The sequence below is a fragment of the Cebus imitator genome, unplaced genomic scaffold (assembly GCF_001604975.1).
Source record: "Cebus imitator isolate Cc_AM_T3 unplaced genomic scaffold, Cebus_imitator-1.0 Scaffold64, whole genome shotgun sequence".
Lineage (NCBI taxonomy): Eukaryota > Metazoa > Chordata > Mammalia > Primates > Cebidae > Cebus > Cebus imitator.
The window spans coordinates 6,400,488-6,423,948 of NW_016107379.1; the positions used below are offsets into that span (position 1 = coordinate 6,400,488).

At 45.0% G+C, this 23,461-nt stretch overlaps 1 protein-coding gene across 6 annotated transcripts in view; it reads right to left on the bottom strand.

The window, feature by feature from the left end:
- ZNF618 (zinc finger protein 618) overlaps window positions 1-23,461 on the bottom strand; it is a 173,444-nt gene that overhangs the window by 25,433 nt on the left and 124,550 nt on the right. For 4 of the 6 annotated variants that reach the window (XM_017530296.2, XM_017530299.2, XM_017530298.2 and 1 more), the window contains 6 exons: window positions 22,721-22,798; window positions 22,175-22,213; window positions 16,628-16,717; window positions 15,697-15,732; window positions 15,522-15,599; window positions 7,944-8,033 (listed from right to left, as the gene is read on the bottom strand). In XM_017530296.2, coding sequence (XP_017385785.1) covers window positions 7,944-8,033; window positions 15,522-15,599; window positions 15,697-15,732; window positions 16,628-16,717; window positions 22,175-22,213; window positions 22,721-22,798 — 411 coding nt within the window. Of the gene's footprint in view, window positions 1-7,943; window positions 8,034-8,556; window positions 8,617-15,521; window positions 15,600-15,696; window positions 15,733-16,627; window positions 16,718-22,174; window positions 22,214-22,720; window positions 22,799-23,461 lie in introns of all 6 variants that reach the window. The other 2 variants (XM_017530308.2, XM_017530295.2) reach the window with 1 other exon arrangement.

Genomic DNA, 23,461 nt, shown 5'->3' on the forward strand with positions numbered 1-23,461 from the left:
CTGTGAAGTGAGTGAGGATTCAAAAGTCACACAAGAGTAGGAGATATTTGGAGCTCCCCCCTGCCAGAGAGGAGAGACCTTGCTCAATGCTTTCAGGCATTCAGCTAAGACCCAGAAAGGTCATGCCTTAGAAGAGCTGCTCTAATCCCAGAATAAGAACTCTTCTAAACCTGCCTTAACACAGCTTAAAAGCCAGCTTTTGAAGTATTGAGTTGATCTGTAAGTAATTAACTACCTGCCAGAACAAAACTCTTTTCAAAGGAAGACAAAATCAAGTCAACAACACAGCATTCCCAGGGTGCAGCATGGAAGAAACAATTATTTTCCAGGCAACACAGGAAAATGTGACCAATAATCAAGAGAAAAACCAGTTAACAGAAACATACAGAAATCACAGGGAAGATGAAAAATAATGAAGAGAAAAATAAAAATTATGAAAGGAACCCAATGAAACTTAGATGAAAAATATGATAACTGAAGTAAAAAGTTTACTTGAGGGATTTTTCTAATTAAGCAGATTAGACACTGCAGAAGAGAAGATCAGTGAACTTGAAGAGGGGGCAACAGAATCTGTCCAAACAGAAGCACAGAGTGAAAACAAGTCTGAAAAAATGAACAGAGCTTCTGTTGATCTGTAAACATGATCAATTACCTAACATCTATGTAACGAAAAGTCTCAACAGGAGAGAAAAGAAAGATTAGGAAAGAAAAATACTCGAAGAAACATTGACTGAAAAATTTCCAAATTTGATGAAAAATGTACACTCACAATCCAAGAAGCTCAAAGAATCTCAAACAGGATAAACACAAATAATGAAATTGCTAAAAACTAGTAATCCAAGAAATATTTAAAAGCATCCAGAGAAGATATATTAAATATGGAAGAAAAACAATCAGAATGATCTCTAACTTTCCATCAGAAACAACTTAAGCTAGAAGACATTTTTAAACAAAAAATAATAATTTCTCAGCCTAGAATTCCAAATCCAGAAAAAATATCCTTCAAACAAAGATGTGAAACAAAAACATCTTCAGTTGAGAGACTCTTTCACCAATAGACCTACAATATAAGAAATGTTAGAGGAAGTTCTTCAAGAATTAAAAAAAAAAAAAAAAAAAAAAAAAAAAGAAAAAAAAATATAAAAAAGGAAAAAAGCAAATAAAATGGTAAATATGTAAGTAAATATAAAAGGCATTTTCTAATTTCTTACTTAACAAATAACTGACTAAGGCTAAAAGAATAATTGTTGGGTTTATAACATATGTAGGCATAAATGTATGATAAAAACAGCACAAAGGACAGGAGGGCAGTACATGGGCAGTATACTGTTGTCAGGCTTTTATATGTACTGTTATGATATAAATTCATGGTAGACTATAATATATTAAACATGTATATCATAAATCACAAAGAAACCACTAAAGAAAAAGAGTTATGGCTAGAAAGCTAAGACGCATTTTAAAAATTCTTGATTAATATTAAAGACATGAAAATAAGAAAAAAATGAACAAGAACAAATGGGGCAAACAGAAAAAATACAAGATAGTAAACTTAAATCTAACCATGTCAATAAAGTATGTTAAATGTAAATGAATTAAACATTTCAGTTAAAAGGCGAGGATTACCAGACCGAATAAAGGCCTAAGAAACAACTATATACACATACTTCAAATACAAAGATAAAGGTAGATTAAAAGAAAATGATGAAAAGAGATATACTACGCAAACACTAATCCTAAGAAAGCTGCCATGGCTATAACAGGCAAAGGAGGCTTCGGGACAACAGGCATTACCAGAGATACAGAATGGCACCGCACGACTTATAAAGGGTCAATTCATCAAGTCATATTGATGCTAGCTGTGTGTACCTAATAACAAAGGGTCAAATTACATGAATCAAAGACTGACAAACCTAAAAGGGGAAACAGACAAATCCACAATTAGAGTTGAAGCTTTTGATGCTTCTCAGTAGTTGATAGGACAAACCAATTAAAAAAAAATGGGAATGAGTATAGAGATTTGAACACATTATTAACTAACTTAACCTAATCGACACTACAAGATGCACTTTTTTTTTTTTTTTTTTTTTTTTTTTGGTCAAGTGACATGAAACATGTAGGAGAAGAGACCATAAGGTAGGTCATAAAACTTATCTCACTACATTTTGAAGACTGGAAAATACAGAATATGTTCTCTGAGCGCAATGGAATTAAGTTAGAAGTCAGTAACAACCAAAAATCTGGATAATTCCCAAATATTTGGAAATGGAATACATTTCTAAATAATCCTTCCTAGAAAGAAAATTTCAGGCTTGAAATTTTAACTGTTAAAATTAACTGTTGAATTCTATAGGATACTTATGTAAAGTAATACCAATTCTATATAAACTCTTCAAAAAATGGAAGAGGAGGGAATACTCTTCCCAATTCTATGAGGCCAGCATTACTCTGATACTCAATGTGACAGGAACATTACAAGAAAAGAAAATTATACTGCTGGTTGGAATGTAAAATGGCACAACCACTTTGGAAACCAATTTGGCTGTTGTGAAAAGTTAAACAACTATCTACCATATGATCCAGCCATTCCATTCCTAGGTATTTACCCAAGAGAAATAAAAGCATTTGTCCTTACAAAGGCTTGTACACAAATGTTTATAACTGCTTTATTTGTATTAGCTTCAGAACTCTAACCAGAAATACTCCAAATATCCACCCATAAGTGAACAGATAAAGGAAGTGTAGCATGTATATCTGGAAATGGACTACTACTCACCATCAATTAAAAGAAAATGAACTACTGATACATGCAAGCATAGATGAATCTCAAAATAATTATGCAGAGTGAAAGAGGCCAGGCCTTTCCCCTCAAAGAAGTACATACTGTAAGATTTTATATATGTCAAATTCTAGGAAATGCAAACTAATTTACAGTAATAGGAAGCAGATTAGTGTTTGCCTTGGGATGGGAAAACAGTAAGCAAATTACAAAAGGGCAAGAGAAAACTGTTGAGGGTGATGGGTATGTCCATTAGATTGTGGTGACCATTTCATGGGTGCCTGCATAGGTCAAAACTTACCAAACTGTACACTTTAAATAACAGGCACTTTATTGTATGACAATATACTTTAATTAATATTTTTTTACAAAACATCACCAGAAATCTTCATTTTCTTAATTATGACCATCATTAACACACCACTGACTAAATATGGGGCACTCTGCTAATCCTAAGACTGTCTTTCCCTGCCCTTGAGGAGACAGTTTTGGGAGGGAATGATATTAAAAGTAAGTAAAATCCTGAGGAATTTTAGATGGAAGTGAGAGGAAAAAATGTTCTTAGAAACAATTACTGCATGAATTACGTTGGATCTTTAAGTAATTTAGATGTCTATGTAAGAACCTGATTGTGGGGTTATTCCACAATGTTTACATATGAAATAGTCAAGTTATACACCTGAAATATAACCTATTAAAAAAACCAGAAGCTTCAAAGAAGGAAGTCATTTTTTTCTGGCAAAGAATAATCATCCCCAGGTTGTAACTTTCTTCAGTTCATTTTAGTTTGACTTTCTGATATTCTTAATGTGTTTTAATAAAGTAGAGGAATGGTGAACTCTTTTTTTTTTTTTTTAAATCCATGTAATTCACCAGTATTAACAAAAGAGAAGAATCCATAGAATCACCTCAAAAGATGGAGGGAAAAAACCATATAACATCAATTTATAAGAAAAATTTTTAGTAAACTATACATAAGAGGTAACTTCTACAACCGATAAAGGGCATCTACAAAAACCTACGTTAGCTAACACAATGCTTAACAATGAAAAACTGATCTCTGTGACTGGGAACATGGCAGAGATATTCACTAATTTCTCTTCTATTCAACATTGTACTGGAGGGACCTAATCAGAATAGTGAGGAAGAAAAAAAAAGTTGAATACAGATTGGAAGGAAATAAAGCTGTCTTTATTTGTGGATGACATCAATATGTACAAGAAAATCCTAAGAAATCTACAAAAAAATCTATTAGAACTAATAAGTAAATTTAGTAAATTTACAATATACAAATTCAATACACAAAGACTGATTTTTTTATATGTAATAGCAACAGACAACTGGAAAATTAAATTAAAAAGTCACAGTAGTGTCAAAAACCATAAAATATTTGGAGATATTGAATGAAATATGTGCAAGACTTCTCTGAAAAGTACAAACTACTGCTGAGAGAAACTAAACAGGCCCTAAATATACTTGGGGAAATATACCATGTTCATGAATTGAAAGACAATATTACTGTAATGATTCTCACCAAATCAATCTCTAGATTCAATATAATAGCAAACAAACTCCAAGTTGCATTTTTTGGTAGAAATTAGAGAAGACTCTAACATTAATATGGAAAAATAAAGTTCCTAGAATAGCCAAATATTCTTAAAAAATAACAATATTGAAAAACTAAGAGTAGCTAATTTGAGACTTACTAGAAAGCTTTCAGTAAGCAAGACCATGTGGAATAGGCATAAAGATAAACAAACAGACCAACGGGAGAGAAAAATACTCATACTTACACATTCAAATAACTTTCCACAAAAGTACCAATGCAATGCAATAGGAAAAGACAACCTTTTCAACACATGGTGTTGGAATAACCAGGTATCTGTATGGAATAAAATGAATCTCAACTCATACCTCACATCATTTGCAAAAGTTAACTTGAAATACATTACAGATGTAAAGGAAAAAAGCTAAAATTATAAAGCTTCTAAAAGATAATAAAGGAGGATATCTTTACCACTTTGAGGTAGGCAAAGATATCCTTGAGATAGAACCCAGGAAGCACTAACTATAGAAAAAAAATGATAAACTGGACTTCATCAAAATGAAAGATATCTGTTCATCAAATGATACATATGAAAATCAACTGGCATGCCAGAGACTAGGAAAAACTACCCACAACACATATATATGACAAAGAACCCAGACCAATTGGAATATATAAAGAACTCCTACAACTTAATTATAAAAAGACAAACAGCCCAGCCAAAGCACTGGGCGGAAGACTTAAACAGATAATTTCCAAAGTAAAATATGTAAGTAGCCAATAAGTAAATACAAAGATGTTCAACATCATCAGTCATCAGGAAAATACAAATTAACACCACAGTGAGAATCCACTATCCCCTCACTAGAATAGCTAGAATGAAACAGACCAACACCATCAAATGTTGGCAAGAACACGGAGCAAGTGGAACTCCCAGACACAGCTGGTAGGACTGTAAGATGCTATGGTCATGTGGAAAATGGCGTATCACTTATTAAAAAGTTAAACATACTATTCCCTAGGACCCAGTAATTCTATTCCTTGGTATTTATCCAAGAGAAATGAACACATATGCCCACAAAATCCTCATATAAGCATTTTCATAGCAGCTTTATTTATAATAGCCCAAAGCTGGAAACCACCCAAATTAACAGGTAAATGGCTAAACAAGTGCTATTTTCATACAATAGAACACTGCTCAGAAGTAAAAAATGAAAAACTGATACATATGACAATGTTATGAATCTTAAAAGCATTCTGCTGAGCAAAAGAAAACAGACATAAAAGAATACAGATTCTGTAACACTAATTCTAAGAATTTCTTCCACAGTCAGCCTATGTCCTTACAGACACTCACCAGACCCAGGGTCTCAAGTCCCAGCCCTGGACACCACCCGATGAAGCCCTCAAGTCCAGCCCCTGCCTCCACAAAGAGTCCACTGGTACAGAAATCTCTAGAACCAGACAGAGGCCACTTGCAGGAGCTATCTCTTGGTAAGCCTTGGATAAAACAATTCTCTGTTGAATCTAGGCTAAATCTCTCATGCTGTATTTTAAACACAGATGATCCCTGAGTCCCCAGACTTCAGTGGGTAACAGAGAGATTCATTCAACAAGCTGATACAGAAAGAAAGAGCGTTCATAACAGAAAGCACAAGAAAATGAGGAACAGAGAAAGAAAAGCAGACAGCTCTTCAGGAGAGATGCACCAGGCTGACAGGGAAAAACTTAGGGTGCAAGAGACACACCCCTTTCTGCTGTACCACCTGACATGGGATATAGGATAGATATAGCTTCATGGCTGAGTGTGAGGTGGGGAGCCTGCCTGCCAGAATTCAAGGCCAAGCTCCCCATCTTACTAACTCCATGGCCTTACTCAACTTGTTCCAGGAAGCACTGAAGATAGTCTCCAAAGGCTGAACCAAAATTGCAGTCTGGCCTTGTAACTAACACCTCACTGAAAGTGCATTCTGGGTAGCATCCGTTCTGGGCACCAGGCAGCAGGACAGTCGCTGCTTCACTGGAGAACACAGACATGGCTGCCCTGTACCTGCTGTGAAAAGCTGGATCCCTCAAGGGGTGCAGGCCATGGTGTTCAAGCCCCACCACAGCCCTGCTGCGTGGGCATCAGTACCACAAGTGGGTCAACTGAACGAGCTGGTGCCCACCCAGTGGAATCTCCACATCCTCTCTCCCCACACAAGATCTGGCTCTATGGTGGGTACTGAATGACCCATGCAGCCCAGGCTGGGAGGCGGAATAGGTTCTTCCAGTGAGGCCATAGCAGGTATCTCATGTCAGAGATGTCTATAACCCAGATCCTGGGCTGAAAATATCTTAAGAGCTTTCACAGATGGGCAACTGGAGCCCAGAGAAGGAGAGCAATAGGCACGAGGTCACACAGCAGTCAGGGGCAAGCTGGGATGAGAATCCCAGCCCAGTGTTTGACCTCAGGCCTGGAGTTCTTGTCCACGGGGAGACCCCTCAGCACCTGCCACTCTGCCCAGCAGGGAAGAATTCCCGGGGAAGCTACCGACACCACCCTCCAGGCTCTGACTTTTCCCTCCCTATCCGATAGCCTTGGTATTCCAACAGCAGGGCTCCAGGAGGGACTTGGGCCTTCCTAGACTATAAGTGGCTTTGAGCCCCCAGTGACCTCTCTCTCTGTTTGGACCTAACTCTTCCCATCCACAGAATGGGGAGTGGGATTCCCACAGCTCAGCTGTGAAGAACAAAAGCAGTAACACTCCCCAAAAGGCTGCTAAACATCCAGCCTTATTGCCCTGAGACTCTGCACAAGCTCTGCCCCTGTCAGACTTCGGTTTCCACACCTGCACACGAGGCGGAGGATAGTTGATGGGCCTCCCAGCTCAGATACTTGGGGATCCAAGGATGGAGTCCCCTCTAATATTCAGAAGAGGTGGAGGGAAATCAGCAAGGTAGGCTCATGGGCACCAGGAGGATGGAAGGCCAGGATGTCCCTGTGGGAAGGACCTTTAAAGCTCTTTCCTTTCCCAGTCAGAGAGGGAGATGGTGACCCAGAGACAGGATGGGGCCTGCTGCAGGTCACAGGCAGGCCTGGGACTCAGCAGGGATTGACAGCCAGGGCTTGGCTCCCAGCTCAGGGTTCCTGCCACCTCCTTAGCTTCCCACCATCAGGGGCCAAGAGGGAGCTGTCCTGTCCAGTTAACCATGCCCCTAACCTGGGCTCCTCCCTGCATCTGTTCAGACTGAAGCTGCATCATGGGGCACTGGCTTTGGGGATGGAGAGCCATAAACCTTGTGATGGGGAAGCACCTAAAGGAGGCAGGGCTGGGACCACAGCAGGACTTGGACAAGCAATGTCTACCCCCCTCCCCCAATCACGTGGGCACAGGCCTCTGAGTCCACTAAGACAGGGCTCTGACTCTGCTCTTGCTTAAGAGGGGAGCTTCTCAGCTATTTTGGCCACTGTGAGCAGGTGGCCCTGGGTCAGATTTAGACACCTAAAAGCTGAGCCAGAACTGTACTCACCTTACTTTCACCATTTCCTGGCCAAGCTCCAGAGGCCTGGCTAATGGCTGGCCCACTCTGTCCCCGGCCCCCCAACCCCCATCTCCACCGGGAGGAGGTACTCACTGATGGGGGCATGTAAGGCCACATGCTCCTGGTAGGGAGTATAGTACTTGTACTGTTTCCCACAGAATTCACAGGTGTAATTGCCAGTTTCTGTCCAGGAAAAAGACGAAGGTGTAAGAACAGGCAGCCGGCCCCCACCAAGGAGCATCAGCGTGCTCTTACCCCCCAGAATAACTCCTCCCCATTCTGGGACCACCAGCTAGAATCAATTCTGACTCTGGAGTTAGAAGGCCCCTATTCAAATCCCAGCTCAGACACTTTGAGCTGGATGGCCTCGGGCAAGTCTCTTAACCTCTCTGTGCCTCAGTTTTCCTATCTGTAAAAGACGGGTCATAATAGGACCACCTTGTAGGATTGCTGTGAGGATTAAATTTAGATAGCAAGTGCTTAGAACAGTACCTGGTACATCGCTCCACCCCAACCCCGGTGCTCAGGAAATGTGCTGACCTCCAACACCAACCTCTTCATGAGCCCCTTCGCAAGCCCTGCCCTCTGCAGTGGCCACACCCGGGGTCCCCTCATCTCTAGGACCTTCCCTGCCCCCAAGCACCCCCCACCCACTAGCAGCAGGGGTCACTTCTTCCTCTCAAGTCCCACCCGACTTTATCTTTACCTCTCTTTTGGCACTGCCTAACTTCTTTCTTCTTAAAAATGTCTGATGTAATATTGTTCACTGGGGGAAAATTATAAAATACTGATAAATACAAACACAAAATCAAAACTAAAGAGAAATTTCAATCATCTGTAATCCCCAAACAAACAGCAGCATCTGCCCCCCTGGGGGAGGGTGCCCTGGTCCCCACTCTTTACTCTGTCTCATCTGGGGTGTGCTGCTCTCACTGATACCACCTGTCTGGCTCCTGTGAGCCCTGAATTAGCCAGTCCTGATCAATACCCTCTTTGTAATCTGGTGTATTGAATTGACATTACTTTGTGGACATTTGCCCAATCGATATTGATCTCTACTGCATATATTGGCTGCACGGTTCTCACTGGACTTTGGAATTTGCTGAGCCAATCTCCTACACCAAGGGACACTGAGATTGTTTCAAAATTTTTTTCCTATTAAAAAAAATGCTGTGACTCATGTCCTTATAGAAATTTTTACATTCACCCATTAGTTTTGCACATTATCGCAAATTAAAGGCTTTTCCACATAATCTTTGCACATTATTTCCTGGGGAAAAATTCAAGAGAGGGAAAGGGTATGTATTTTTAAGGCTTTTGATAACCATAGCACCAACATCCCAACCAGCAAGGTGTGAAAATACCTGTGTGTACGCACTGCAGCCAGCATTAAGTATATCACCTTCTTAATTTTGCCTATCTGATGAGAAGAACTATATTCCACTACTGATTTCCTTTTCCATTTCTTTGATTGCTATGGAAATTGATTATTTTTCATGTTTAATTAACTATCATTTTTCTTTTGTGACTTTCCTTTTGTGTTTATAGCCAGCATTTCTACAGGCATACTGACATTTATGAAATTACTAAACTCTTTGTAGATTAAGGATATCAACATTTTGTTATACACGTTAAAATTTTTTCTTAATTGGTTTATTAGTCTGTTTACAGTTTTTCTCTCCCGCTATAGAAATTTTAGTAGTTAAATAACTGTTATAACTGGTTCATAAACATTGGAAAAGGTAAGTTATTTGCTCTTTGTAGGATTCACTGTTATTAGATAAACTGTATTAAATATTTCATTTAAATTCTATACAGTCTTGTCTGCTCGCTCTGTGAAAGACTAAAGATTGTGATAAAACCTTCCACTTCACTATATTTCGAAATTTATTTTGTATATTTGGGAACAATGTTGCTTGATGCATAAAGGCTCATGGGATCAAAATCTTCACTGTGAACTCAATTTAGTAACATAAAACTGTTTTCCAACAGAGTGCTTCTCAAAGTGCGGTCCCTGGACCAGCAACATCAGTATCACCTGGGAACCTGTAAGAAATGCAAATTCTTGGGACTCACCTAAGACCTACTGAAAATAAAAATTCTAGGTGTTGGGTCCAGCAATCCGTGTTTTAACAAGCCCTCCAGAAAATTCTGATGCAAGGGAAAGTTTAAGAACTCGTGCTGTAACATTTAATTATTCCATTTTATTAGTTTATCTGGCATAAATAATTTGATAATTTGTCAGATCCTGATTTCTACTTGTTTACATGTAACTAAAGACATGTCCCTGTATTTTCTCATTACTGTCATTCATTAAACAGGTACTGTGCTAAGTGCTGGTACAAAATGCTGAGCAAAAACAGGCAAAGTTCCTGCCTTCAGGGAGTTTATAGTCTAACAAAAGGAGATTGAAAAATCAGAGTCACTCAAACAAATTTAAAACTCCATCCACAGTAAGGGCTCTCAAGGAGACATATATAGTGCTCTAAAAACCTATGATAGGAAATTTGCTCTAGTTCTGGAAGTAGGAAAGAGAAGCTCAAGTGCAGAGTAAAGATAAGGAATTAACCTTGTCTCTAATAAACCATTAATAACTGGATTACTTTAAATCAACCTGACAAGCTTTGCCTTCTAATAAAGGAGATTATGCCATTTGCTTTTATTGCTATAATTGATTTGGTTTTATGAGTCTTCTTCATGCTCCACCCTTTCTGATTGCTGCCTTAATTCCTAGTTGTTTGATATATGAACTCTTTATTTTTTCATTATTCTCCGATATTCCATTATTTTCCAATATTCTCTATTGTTATAGACAGTATATAAGATATATTTCTCTAACTGTTAATAGTCAAATGGGAAATGACATTTTAAAGTCTATCATCATTGAGAAAGGTAGTATAAACCAGTGTTTCTCAAAGTTTAGCATGTAAAAGAATCATCTAGAAAGACTGTTACAACACAGATTGCAGGGATCTACCCAGGAAATTCTGATCCTATAGGTCTGGAGTAGGGCCTAAGACTATACATTTCCAATAAGCTTCCAGGAACGTTGATCTGCCGGACTGGTGCCACAGTATGAGTAGGACTGGCTTAACCTACTTTACTGTATCCCTCACCAATTCCTCCTTCCTTTTTTAAAGAAAACCCTCAATTTTAATAGTTTAAAATAATGTTCTTTCTGCAATTTTATAATCAGATTTAGAACATTTTAAACTAACTTCTAGTTTATCTGGTTTTACTACTCACAATTCCTCTTATACTATGAATTTCTCACAATTGAGCCTTTAAATGCATTCTACAACTTAGTTCATCAGAGCCTATCTTCAAATAACTTTGTGAAGATGGGTATATATAAAAAAAAAAGTATGTTTTTTAAGCCCATCCTTTTCTCTTTACACACAAACCACAATTTGTCTAGACTACAACCTTTTCCCTTCAAAACTTATCCATTATCTTCTAAGATTTAGTATTGCAGAGAAGTCTGAGTCAAGTCCACCTTGAATTCATGGATAGGTAACTTGCTTTTTCAAGCCTGGATGCCTTTTTTTCCCCTGTACAGTCACTGAGATCTATTTAGGTACAGGTCTCTTTATACCGACTCTATCTGACACGATGAGCCTATTAAATCTGCATATACAGATCTTCCTTTAGCTGAGCAAAGTTTTCTTCTACTAGATCTTAGGAGTGCTAAGTTTCTCACCACTGGTACTATAGCATCAATTATCTGAAACTGGCTGCCTGTTCTCCCTATTTAGCATATTTTCCTTTCATTATCTTCATCTGTTCAAGTTTGTTCTTCATATCACTACTTCCAATTCTGCAGATAAACTCGACTGTTTACTATACAGAATGTAGGTTTTAATTCTGTTCTTATGTTTTCTGCTTTCCTGAAATCCTTCCGTGTCTCACTCCTCTCTCTTTATCTTCTTATTCTGTTGCTTTTTCACCATACAACTTCTGGGTCCTTTTTCACAGGGGTCATGCTATGGACTGAACTGTGCCCCCATCCTCAAATTTACACGTTGAAACCCTAACTCCTAATGTGATGGCATGGGGAGATGGGGCCTTTGGGAGGTAAGCAGGATTAGATGAGGTCATAAGGGTGGGGCCTCCACCATGGGATTAGTGCCCTTATTAGAAGAAAGGCCAGAAAGCACTCCGTCTCTCTCACATCATCATGTGCACACACATGGTGGCCATGTGCAAGCCAGGAGGAGAGCCCTCAACAGAACCCAGCCATGCTGGCACCCTGATCTCAGGCCTTCCAGCTTCCAGAACTGTAAGAGATAAATTGTTTAAACCATCCAGTCTACAATATGTTATTGTGGCAGCCTAAGTGGACTGTAAGACAGGTCATATTTCCTTATACGAGAAGGCTGTCAAACAGCATGGTCTTCTAGATTTTGTGGTAGGTCATTTTCAGAGGTGTGCTCTTCTCTGAGTCTTGTAAATTCTCTTTTTCTTGTTATGTGGAATTTACACAGTTCTCTCTTTTTTTTTTTTTTTTTTCTTTTCAAGTTACTCTTCCTTATTCAGGCATAAAAATCAAGTAACCCATCCATGATTCCAGACTTAACTCTGTCTCGACAGACCACACAAATGAATTTTCCTTGATTCTCCCTCTGCCCATTAGCATGGAAGTTAATTCTTGGATCTGCAGATGAAGAGTGAGTTAACACATAAGGCTTCCTGGACCAACTCTGTCTTTTCTAGCAGGATTCTCTGCACTGTCACTGCCTGGGTTTCCTCCAACCTAAGTACCTAATTCTCTAATGTGCTCAGCTGATGCTGATGTGAAAGGTGTACTTCCCAGCACTCACTCCTGCCAGGGTGCCTCCTCTTCGCCTGACTGCAAAGCTTTACTTGGGCAATAGGTCCCTTCAGAATACATGGCTCCTCTACTGGCTAATCCTGTTTTGGGTTCTGTGGCATTGGCCTGCTTATACAAACAGGAGCCGAAGAAGCAACATTTCTGTCTCACGAGCCAGCTCCTGAGTAGTAGCAAGGGATGGTCTCACACCACCCCAGCAATCACAGCTCCATTCAGTCCAGCTGGGAGCACGCTGGCAGTCAGATCCAGTCTGATTTTCTCAATGCAATCCTACACTCCTTATAATTTGTGATAATTCCTCCCAGGTCCTAGCGTTGGCTGTCTGTCAGACTTACAGACACACAGAACACGCTTCATCTTGTTCTGCCTCTTCCTGGGTAATTAACAAGTACCGCCTATTTAATGCTTTGCATGCATATGTCAAGGACTACACTAATTCTTTTACAAACATAATCTCAACTAAGCCCCATGACAATCCTGAAAGGTGAGTTTTATTGTCATCACCCCACTTAACGAGTTAGAGAAACTATGGATTAGACAGATTAGAAAACTGGTAGGACATCATGCAGCTATTAAGTGCAGAGCTGGGAGTCTATCTGGGTTGGCTGTAAACTCTTGCCCTTCACTCTTTCTCAGTAACATGTCTCACTTACTACACCTTGGATATGAGCCAGGTGTTCGGCGAGACATCTTACGTGTGCGTGCTCCAACGGCACTGGAAAATTCAGAAACAGGCTTGTCCCCAACTTATGGGACACTCACAGGGGTAAGTAGCTAGGAAGCTAGTGATGATGGCATTCAAACCCAGGCTTGATTCCAAAGCCCATCTTCCTAAAGACAATGGCATGGTTGGAAGAGCGGCAGTACACACTGGGACCACTGCCAGACCCTGGATAGATACTGAACAGGGAGGTCACAGATCTTCTGTTCCTGTCCTGTATCTGCTTATGAATGTCTGTCTTTCCTACCAGATTATGAATTCTTCTTTTTTTTCAGACTATGAATTCTTTGAATGCTGCAAATATGCCCGATTCACATCTATGTTTCCCCCGCAGCAACTAACTTCCTGTATTTGAGGGTTGAGCGTTTTGTCATATTCTTCATCTTTTTTTTGGAGATGGAATCTCACTCTGTTGCCCAGGCTGGAGTGGAGTGGTGCAACCTCAGCTCACTGACTGCAACCTCTGCCTCCTGTGTTCAAGCGATTGTCCTGCCTCAGCATCCTGAGTAGCTGGGGCTACAGGTGCGCACCACCACGCCCAGTTAATTTTAGTAGAGACAGGGTTTCACCATATTGGCCAGGCTGGTCTTGAACTTCTGACCTCAGGTGATCTGCCTGCCTCAGCCTCCCAAAGTGCTGGGATTACAGGCATGAGCCATCACGCCCGGCCATATTCTTCATCTTTAAGATTATTTTAATGCTCCTATTTATCCAGTGTTTACTATGCATGTGACAAGCACTGTGCTAACCACTTTATAGACATTATCTCATCTTCAGTTTCCTGAATGCTTTCAAAAAGAGTTAAGAAAAAAGCAAAGAATCATCCCATGACCACAGACAAGGGATGAGGAAGAAAAAGCATTTGGGGGAAGGGGAGGGGACCCACCCAACCCCTTCCAAGGGCTGGGACTGGGCTCTGCCCCAAAGAAAGTATCCAACTTAGCATTTCAGCTCCTCTGATTTTCCTTCACATAGATATCCTCATCTGCTTGTTCTGTTTTTGTGTATATTTTTCTAAGCTGCCTTAGATCCTTATTGGAAGGAAGCAGAGGCCATAAAGGTTTCTTCTTGCTGGGTAGTAAGTAAGGTACAGGAAACAGAGATAAACAGCAGGTGTGTCAATACCTGAATGGCTGGAAAGGACAAATCTCACTCACTTGTCCCACCACACCTGCCCTAGGCTGGCCACCCGGACCCTCCCAATCCATCTTCCTCCTAGCAGCAAAATTGGGCTTACTAAAATGCAAACCGGATCAAGTTCCTTCTCCACTTAGTAAACTCTCTGGCTCATTTGCCCGGGGATGCTGCCTGCTGGCATTCAAGGCTCTGTAAGACTTGAGGCCATCATCGATTCTTGGGACCAGTACAGCTCTCCTGCCTTTGCATGGGATGCAGGGGTTCATGCCCTACCCTTGCCTCTACCCAAAAGCTTCCAGCACTCCCCCAGGCCCCCCACAGCTCCCTGCACACTGTGTTGGAACTAACTGTTCAATTATCTGCTGTCCCCACCCCCAAGCCCCATCTTAATTACCGAAGGGCAGGACCACACACGTCCTGCTCCCTGCTATGTGCTACAACACTCAATACAAGTTTATCGAAAACAGGCCAGACAAGTGTGTGGCTCCTGCCCTCAAGGGGTTTCCTGGGACAGAGACAGAGTGTCTGCCTGTGGCTGCCCCTGAACTGCTAATTCGCTGATCGGCCCCTTCGGGTGACTATGATGTGTTATTTTCCGAGCACCTACTATGTACCAGGCACTGTGCTAACAAGTGGTTTACATCCAGGATCTCATTTAATCCCCCAACAAACCTGCGGGGAAAGGTCATCCTCACTCCACAGGTGGGGAGGCTGAGGTTCAGGATGGCTAACAGACCATGAGGACACCAAGCCTGTAAGCAGCAGCGCCAGGACTCAGCCCCAGCCTGGCTGCCTTCACTGCCCTGACCTTGACCCTGTGCTGCCTGCAGCTCCTCGAAAGCTCCAGTCCTGACTGGTGGGCACCGTTGCTGCAGGTAAGGGATGCCACCCACTGCTCCCCCTGCCCTAGCAGTGAGACTGAGCCCTGCTTTCCTTGGCCAGCCCCCACCCCGCCCTCGGCCCCAGAGAGAATCCCGCATACTTGGCCCGATTTTCTGGAATGGTTCCGGGGGCTCCTCCTTCACCTCGTCACTGGCCACAACACCTTGGTCGAAGGGGTCTGTGGGAGAACATATGGCCCTTAGTACCCTGGTCCCCCAGGTATCAGGAGCCCAGCTGGGGACAGGGGAGGTGATAAGCACCCACCAAGGACTTACCTGCCCGGTTCTCGGGGGCCCCTTCCACACTAAACACTGCGCCGGGGCGGGAGGCGGCAGCCGCAGAAGGAAAGAAGCAAACAGGAGCCCTGTTAGTCCCTGCTCAGAGCTGCCTCTGCTGCCGCTCCCAGCCCCTGGCCCCCTGGGATTGCCTGGAGGCCCAGAAGGGCTGCCCTGGCCACCGTGGAAGCCCCCCAAAACCAGGACAACACGAGGGCACATCCGGACCAGAACACAACCTGGGCCGCAATCCCTCGTCCTCACTGGGACAGGCACCCACCCCAGCGCAGGCAGGCATTGTTTGCCTAGAACTGTGTCTGATTGCCAGCATGCCTTCAAGGGGCCAGGGCAGGAGAAGAGAGGAAGAGATTGGGAGGAGAGAAAAGAAGAGGTGAGAAAAGGGCTGGGCCAGTGGTAACAGGTGGTGGGCCTGGCTGTCACAACTCAAGGCAGGCTGAGGGTGTGGGGCTAGACGGGGAACCCCTAAGTGCCTTCTAAGGTCACAGACCCTCTTTCTAGGATTCTTAAGATTCAAAAATGTGTTCGCTAAATGCATTGTTCTAATTTCTAATTCTCTAAGATGCTAAAAGGCCGTCATTCGTTTTTTAAAATCGGTTTAATTTCATCAGAACATGAAAATGCTCAATAGGAAACTATAAAATGACTCAATATGAAATTCCAATATTCTACTGATTTTGACCTATAAAAATGGCAATTTCACTACTTAACCTAAATAGAAGTGTATGTGGAGTATGATGGGGACGTTCCCGCCCCCAGAATCCTGCAGGGCTGATCACCCCCCTCGTGGTTCCGGCTGCTGCCTGGCCTTTTTCTGGGTAAGAGGGAGGAGGGAGGCAGGGAGGGCTGGGGGCTGTGCCTTGAAGGAAGGGCGCCTCTTAGTGTGACTCCAGGGAGTGAGGGCCTGACTCACCGTCCACTGCATGTAGGTCTCGATGCTCCTGGAAACAGCTGTAGTATTTGTACTTCTTCCCGCAGATGTCACATGTGTACCTGAAATTGTCTGCAAAGGATGAAAACACACACCTGGTTACCAGGGCAACAGTCATGTGGGGTGGGGTTTTTCTGGCCAGATCATCTCAGAAACCAAAGACCGGACTAGCCCAGTTTGGCTTCAACTGAATGACCCCAAGGAAAGTCAGTTCCTGAGCCAGTCTGTTCCCTGGCACTGCCCAAGTCTTCTGGACCATGGAAGGCCATGGCACCACCTACCCTCTGGAACGCCCAGCTTCTCCTCCCCGACGTGCAGGAGGGTGAAGCTCTTGCCTCGGTGTTGGCCCCACCCTCTACCCCAAGCCAGCCCTGTATTGCCTCCTGGGTCCACAGGATGTAGGCTGGGCTGTCAGGGGTCCTCTGTGGAGATCCAGACCACACATCTGGTCCCACATGACTGGGAGCCCAGAATTGACTCCAAAACCAACCCTCAAACCTGCCCTAGGTGAGCTGAGTTCCTGAGGGCCTGGTTCTTAAATGGCCTGGCACACCCTTCACAGAAGTGCTGTGAGAGTAGCAATCCCTGCAGCACCGAAGCCCAGGTGCTACCAGGAGCAAGGCAGCCGGTCTGGCTCTTCCTCCGTATCTCCTCAATTCTTGCAGCAGAAGGAAGAAGCAGTCTCTCATTTTACACACGAGGAAACTGAGGATTAGAAGGGACTTGCCCCAAGGGCACAGCTGGGAGGGCCTGTGATGAGCAGCTTTGGGCACCACACCCAGGGCTCCTGGCCTCTTGATGCTCACACCCTCTATCACCTCTTCCCTGTGAGTCTGGGCTAGACCTGGTAACTGACTTCTAATGGACAGAGTGCAGTAAACATGATGGAGTATCACTTCTGAGGGTAGCCTGCAAAAGATCATGACTTCTGTCTCAAGCATACCTTCTCTCTCCAGCTCACACCTGCTGGCTGCTGGCTTGTGAACTGCCCCATGAGAGACCCAGGTGACCAGGAGCTGAGGGCAGCCTCTGGTGAACAGCCAATGAGGTCCTCAGTCTAAGGCCCTGGGGAGGACAGAACTCTAGTAGGGTTGTTAACCCTGCTAAAAACCGTGTGAGTGAGTTTAAAAGCAGCTCTTGGCCAGGCGAAGTGGCTGACACCTGTAATCCCAGCACTTTGGGAGGCTGAGGCAGGCGGTTCACGAGGTCAAGGGATAGAGGCCAACATGGTGAAACCCTGTCTCTACTAAAAATACAAAAATTAGCTGGGTATGGTGGTGCATGCCTGTAGTCCCAGCTACTTGGGAGGCTGAGGTAAGGAAAATCGCTTGAACCGAGGAGGCAGAGGTTGCAGTGAGCTGAGATCACCCCACTGTACCCCAGCCTTGGCAACAAGAGCGAGACTCTGTCTCAAAAAAATAAAAAAAGCAGTTCTTTCCCTGATCGAACCTTGAGATGAGACCCCAGCCCTGGCCAAGTCCTTGCCTGCAGCCAGGGAGAGACCCAGTGCCAAAGACCCAGCAAAACCATATCCAAATTCTTGACCCTGGAAACTGAGAGATAATCAATGCTTGCTGTTTTCAGTCATTAAGTTTTAGGGACATCTGCTACACAGCAATAGGCAACTAACAAGGGGTAAGAGTTTGGATGATCCTCCAGGTCTACCCAACATCTGAGGCTGGACACAGGACATGACGCCCTCCACAACGGCACACTCTAACGTTTGCACTGGCACAGACCTCACCTGTGTGTTGCTTGGGATGATGCAGGGCCTATCAATCACATCTCCCCAGGCACGGGAACACTTGGTGGTCTGCTCAAGGCTGGACAGAGGGGAAAGGGAGACCTAGGACTCAAACACTCACTAACTCCCAGCTAAGGCTGGATCAGGGCATGTGGCCCTTTTCTGTCTGAATAAGCTGCACATCAGTTCTGGGCTGGGGTACCTGTCTCCTGGTCCCTCTCCTGCCCCTCAGAACCCAAATACAGGATCTGATGCAATCCTCTACCACAAGGTTACACCGCCAGCTAATTCTGTGGGAAGGTTTCTGGCCCTACGTTCTGAACTTGGGGCACAAACGGCATTAGCCACCTCTCCCTCCCACCACCCTTTCACCTCTTCCATTGCAATGGTATTCTCTGAAAATGCCTTACAGATGCCAGAGCCTCAGACACAAACTGGTCCCTGAGCAAGAAGCCACAGGAGCCTTGGAGACATTCTGACGATGCTGGGTGCCAAAATCATCCAAGAAAGAGGTGGCGGGGTATGGGGCAGGAGAGTCTGGTCCTACTTCCTTGTTTTTCCCCCTAACTGGGGGAGCTGGGAAAGGCATGTAGATGAGCTGATTCCTGGGGCCTCCCCCAGGCTGGTGGTTCCAGGATTCTATGCCTGGCCCAGGCTTTAATCCTTTCATGTGGCCAGCCATCAACATAGACAACTTCCCCATCAGGTCCCGTCCAGACCATGGTCCCCAGTCTCCGCTTTGCAACTCTGCCTTCTGTGTAGGACTCCTGCTCAGTCACAGAGACGGAGAAGTCAAGGCCACCTGGGGTCTGGTTCCAGACTGGGCTTTGCCCTGATTTTCCTCTCCTAAGCTGACAAGTGCTTCCCGCCATCTGCTACCACCTGCCCAATTGCTTGTCTTTACCCACACAGCCTCCTGGCCAGCTGGGCCTGACCCCTTGCTTCAGGACCACATCTATTACCGCCAATAAAATGCAAACCCCCAAGTTTCTGCTGCTGAGAATACCCCCACCCTGCTCCCACATCCTGACATCTCTTTGACATGGATGGGGAGCCTGTTCCCAGGTCTTCTGCAGGCAGGAATTGATTAGGGCAAGAGGGTTATTCTTAAAGAGTAGAACAGAATCTTTTTTTTTGTCAGTGAAAACACATTTTCAGAACCAGTCCATTTTCAGACATGAAAGCTCGGTGTTTTTCGGAATGCCGCTGTGGTTCCGCTCAGGGAGGCAGGCTCTGGAATCAGGCTGCCTAATCAAACCCAACTGCACCACTTACAAGGGCGACAGACCTCAGACATGCTGCCTAACCTGTGCACCTCCATTTCCTCATCTGTAAAATGGGAATGAGAGGTTCTCCGTTTCCCAGAATTAGAACAAAGAATAAAGGAACACAATGCCTAACACCCAATAAATACCTGTCAAATGTTACCTAATTTAGTCACAAGCATTAATGTGACGTAGCATGAGGGACTAATCTTTTATTACTTAGTGGACAGATGGGTGTCTTTATGCTTCTATGTAAGACTGCACTATTTTCCTAGCAAATAAATGAAAAGTCCTAGAACTGTTAATAGAATGCGCAAGGCTCATTTCTAGGCCCACCTCCGCTACCGACAAGCTGCATGACTCCCTCTCTGTGGGAGTTAGTGTCCTCATCTGCAAAAGGGGTGGGCTGCACTAGTCTCAGCTGGGCCCTTGTGGCTCCATGACTTCACGGCCAGGCCCCTGTAAAGCAGAGGCCAGGCGTTCCAAGCAGGCGCTGCCGGCCTGGGTCAGGGCGGGGGTGCAGGACTGAGAATAAAATAGCTCGCGATAGCCGTGGGGAGGAAACTCCACAGGGAGGAAGGGAAAAGTGATGGAAAGTCTAAAAATACCCCTGGCTCCAGAGCCCTCAGCAACCAGCAAGCCCGCGGACAACGGAAGCCAGACGGAACACAGCCGATCACGGAGGGGCTGCTGGAGAGGCCAGGGGCCCAGAATAGCTAAGGAAGGAAAGATAAATAGGGAAGTTCTTTAAATGTGTGGCTGACCGCAGTCAGACCATGGGAGCCGGAAAAGAATGGAGCTATTGAGGGAGATGGGAGCCAAGGGGCAGGCTGGGGCTGGGGCAGGAAGGGCAGGGTTGGAGAGGGAGGGCTGGCTCCCACCTCCTCCCAGCTGGAGTCCTGTGGCAGGTGTCTAGCCGACCTGAGTCTCAGATTCCTGTCCAGAACATGCCGGCCTCTCCTTTGGCATAAGAATCCAAACGGGGTGGACGGGAAAGTGCCTCAGAAGAAACGCTGTCAGGACCCAGGCCAGTGAAAATCCTTTCTCAGCCATCGGCACCTCTTCAAACTGCTCTGGTTTGGGGTTCTGTTGGGCGGGGGGTGGTGATGTTTATTTATTATGTTAAAAATCTTTTTTTATGATGGTGTGGTGTAACAAGCCCGTAGAATGGGGACTGGCACGCTACAGTCTGCGGGCCAAATCCTGCCCACCATCTGTTTTGGTAAGGAATTCATTTACATATTATCTCTGTTCCTGGCATGTTCCCACTACAAGGGCAGGGCTGAATACTTGTGACGGAGACGTCTGGCCTATAAAGTCTAAAATACTTACCATCTGGCCCTCTACAGAAAAATCTTGCTAACCCCTGGTATAGAAAAGTATACACATCGTAAGCGTACAGCTTGTTCAATTTCCACAAACTGAATACACCCAGGTAACCCGCACCCAGCTCAAGAAACAGAACCCAGAAGCCCCCTCTCCAGGGGAGCCGCTCTTCTGACTTCTACCGGCAATAATTAGTTTTAGCGCTTTCGCCCTTTCTCTAGGTAGAGTCTTCCAGGATGAACTCTGTTTGCGCCTGGCCGCTTTTGCTCACCATTGTGAGTTATCCATGTTGCTGTGTGTAGCTATAAATTGTTCATTCTCACTAACACACAGTAGTCCTTTCTGTTACTAGACTTACTTATCCATTCAATGAGCACTGGGCATTTGGGGATTTCTAGTTTGGAACTGTTAGGAACAGTGTGCTAAGAACATTCTAGTTTGCATCTTTCAGCAGATATGCACACATTTCTGTTGGCGACATACCGACAGGTGGAACTGTGACTTCTGAAGCTTTGTATTATTGGGTGGGGTGATTCCATCCTAGCCTACACCTTACTGGCTGCTCGCTTACCAGGTGCTTGGTGTCTAGAACTGGAGGGAAGGTAAGCAGGGCCTGTGAGCAGCCGTGGTGTCAAAGATGTTAAGGCCCTGGGCCACCCCAGGTGCTGGGATATGGCACCCCAGGGCAAGTCACCAATAAGCAATTAGTGCCCCGGACTATGGGGGCTCAGGAGAAAACGCTCCAAAGCAGCGTGTCCCAAAAGTCAGCAACGGAGCCCCAAAGTCATGAGTCAGAGTCAAAAGAACATCAGGAACTGCAAACCCCGCGCTTCCAGGGGAGCTGCAGGGCCGCATCTGCCAAAGAGGGGCTGGAAACACCCAAAAGAAAGAAACCTGCTCACCTTAGTGAAACTCAAGGTCTCTCCAAGCTACTTGGCCAGAGAAATCGTCATGGACAGAACGCCCACTAACCTTCCCAGAAGGAGCTTGCTACAGACCACACTTTGGGCATAGCTGCTCTGAGGCTCCATGTTGCGGTTTTGTAAGGATGGTCCGGCCCCAAAGCTTGAACCCCAGAACTGTGTCTCTCTGAGGCCACCTGGAGCAGTTCTGGGAGAGGGAATGAGCATCTCCTCTGCCTCCCACCCCAAGCCCTTGCCCCTCAGCAGCCCACGAGGAGGAAAAGGTACTCACTGCTTTGGGAGGCTCCCTCCCCTGAGGTGGCTTCGGTGTCTGCAAAGAGAGAGAGAGTGATGGGGGTGAGCCTACCGGCCCAGTGATAGGGCCAGTGCCAAGCGCAAAAGAACAGGGAAGCCACAGGGGAAGAGCTCACAGTCCTGCCCTGGGCCCCTGATGTCAGCCTCTCCTCCCTGCCTGCCAGGCTCCAGCAGGAACAGACGCCATCCTTCCTGTTCCCGATTCCCACGCTTGTCATGAGGAACACAAGCACTGACCCCAGCACGTGCCCTGTGGGGACCACTGAGCCGAACAGTGATGAGCTATCCTGGGAGGCGTGAGGCCCGAGGGAAGCAGGTATGTCCTTTGGAGTCCCCCTCCCACACCCGTGCTATCCCGCATCAGGGGGCCTCCCTTCTGCCTGGCACCCTGCCCTACTGATGACAGTGGGAGGAGAATGGGAAAGGCTGGAGCTCTCAGGGCCTCTGGGGTCACCCACGAGGGGCCCAAGTGGGAAACAGACAGGCAGTGGGAGGTGTGGCTCTGCCCCAGCAATCCTCTCACCTCGGTGTGCCCGCACGTGGGTCTGGAAGCAGTTGTAATATTTGTACTTCTTGCCACAGATTCCACATTCGTAAGACCCTGGAAAACAGAAGAAGAAAAAACTTGTCACCCAACCTCTGTGACCACAAGTTCCCAGGACCCACAGGCGATGCCTCCAAGTGTGGCTGACTCTGAGTCCTGGGGTGGAGAGGGTCCCTAGCAAGGAGGCAGCACTGAGCTAGAAGTCAGGAGGCCTGCATCTAGGCCCAGGTTTGCCTCCCATTCTCTGAGTGACCTTGGGCATGGCACCCCCACCATCTCTGGGCCTCAGTTTCCAAATATGTAAGATGGAGAAGGTAACTTCTTTAGCTAACTCTCAGCCTTATACCTTGAGGGGAGAAAGAAGATTAATGTAGAAGTGCTCTGAAAGGAATAAATTGCATCCACATAAGGAAATCATTACTTAAATGTATTATGATAATTTCTAGTGACCCCTTTTCCTTGCTGGGATGGGACAGAGATTAAGACAGAGTGAAACGGACACACCTGGGTCCCTGTCCCTGTGCTGTCACTTACCAGCAGCATGACCTTGGTAACTTTTTTTTTGAGACAGAGTCTCACTCTGTCTCCCAGGCTGGAGTGCAGTGGCATAATCTTGACTCACTGCAACCTCCGTCTCCTGGGTTCAAGTGATTCTCCTGCCTCAGCCTCTCGAGTAGCTGGGATTACAGGTGCCAGCTACCATACCCAGCTAATTTTTAT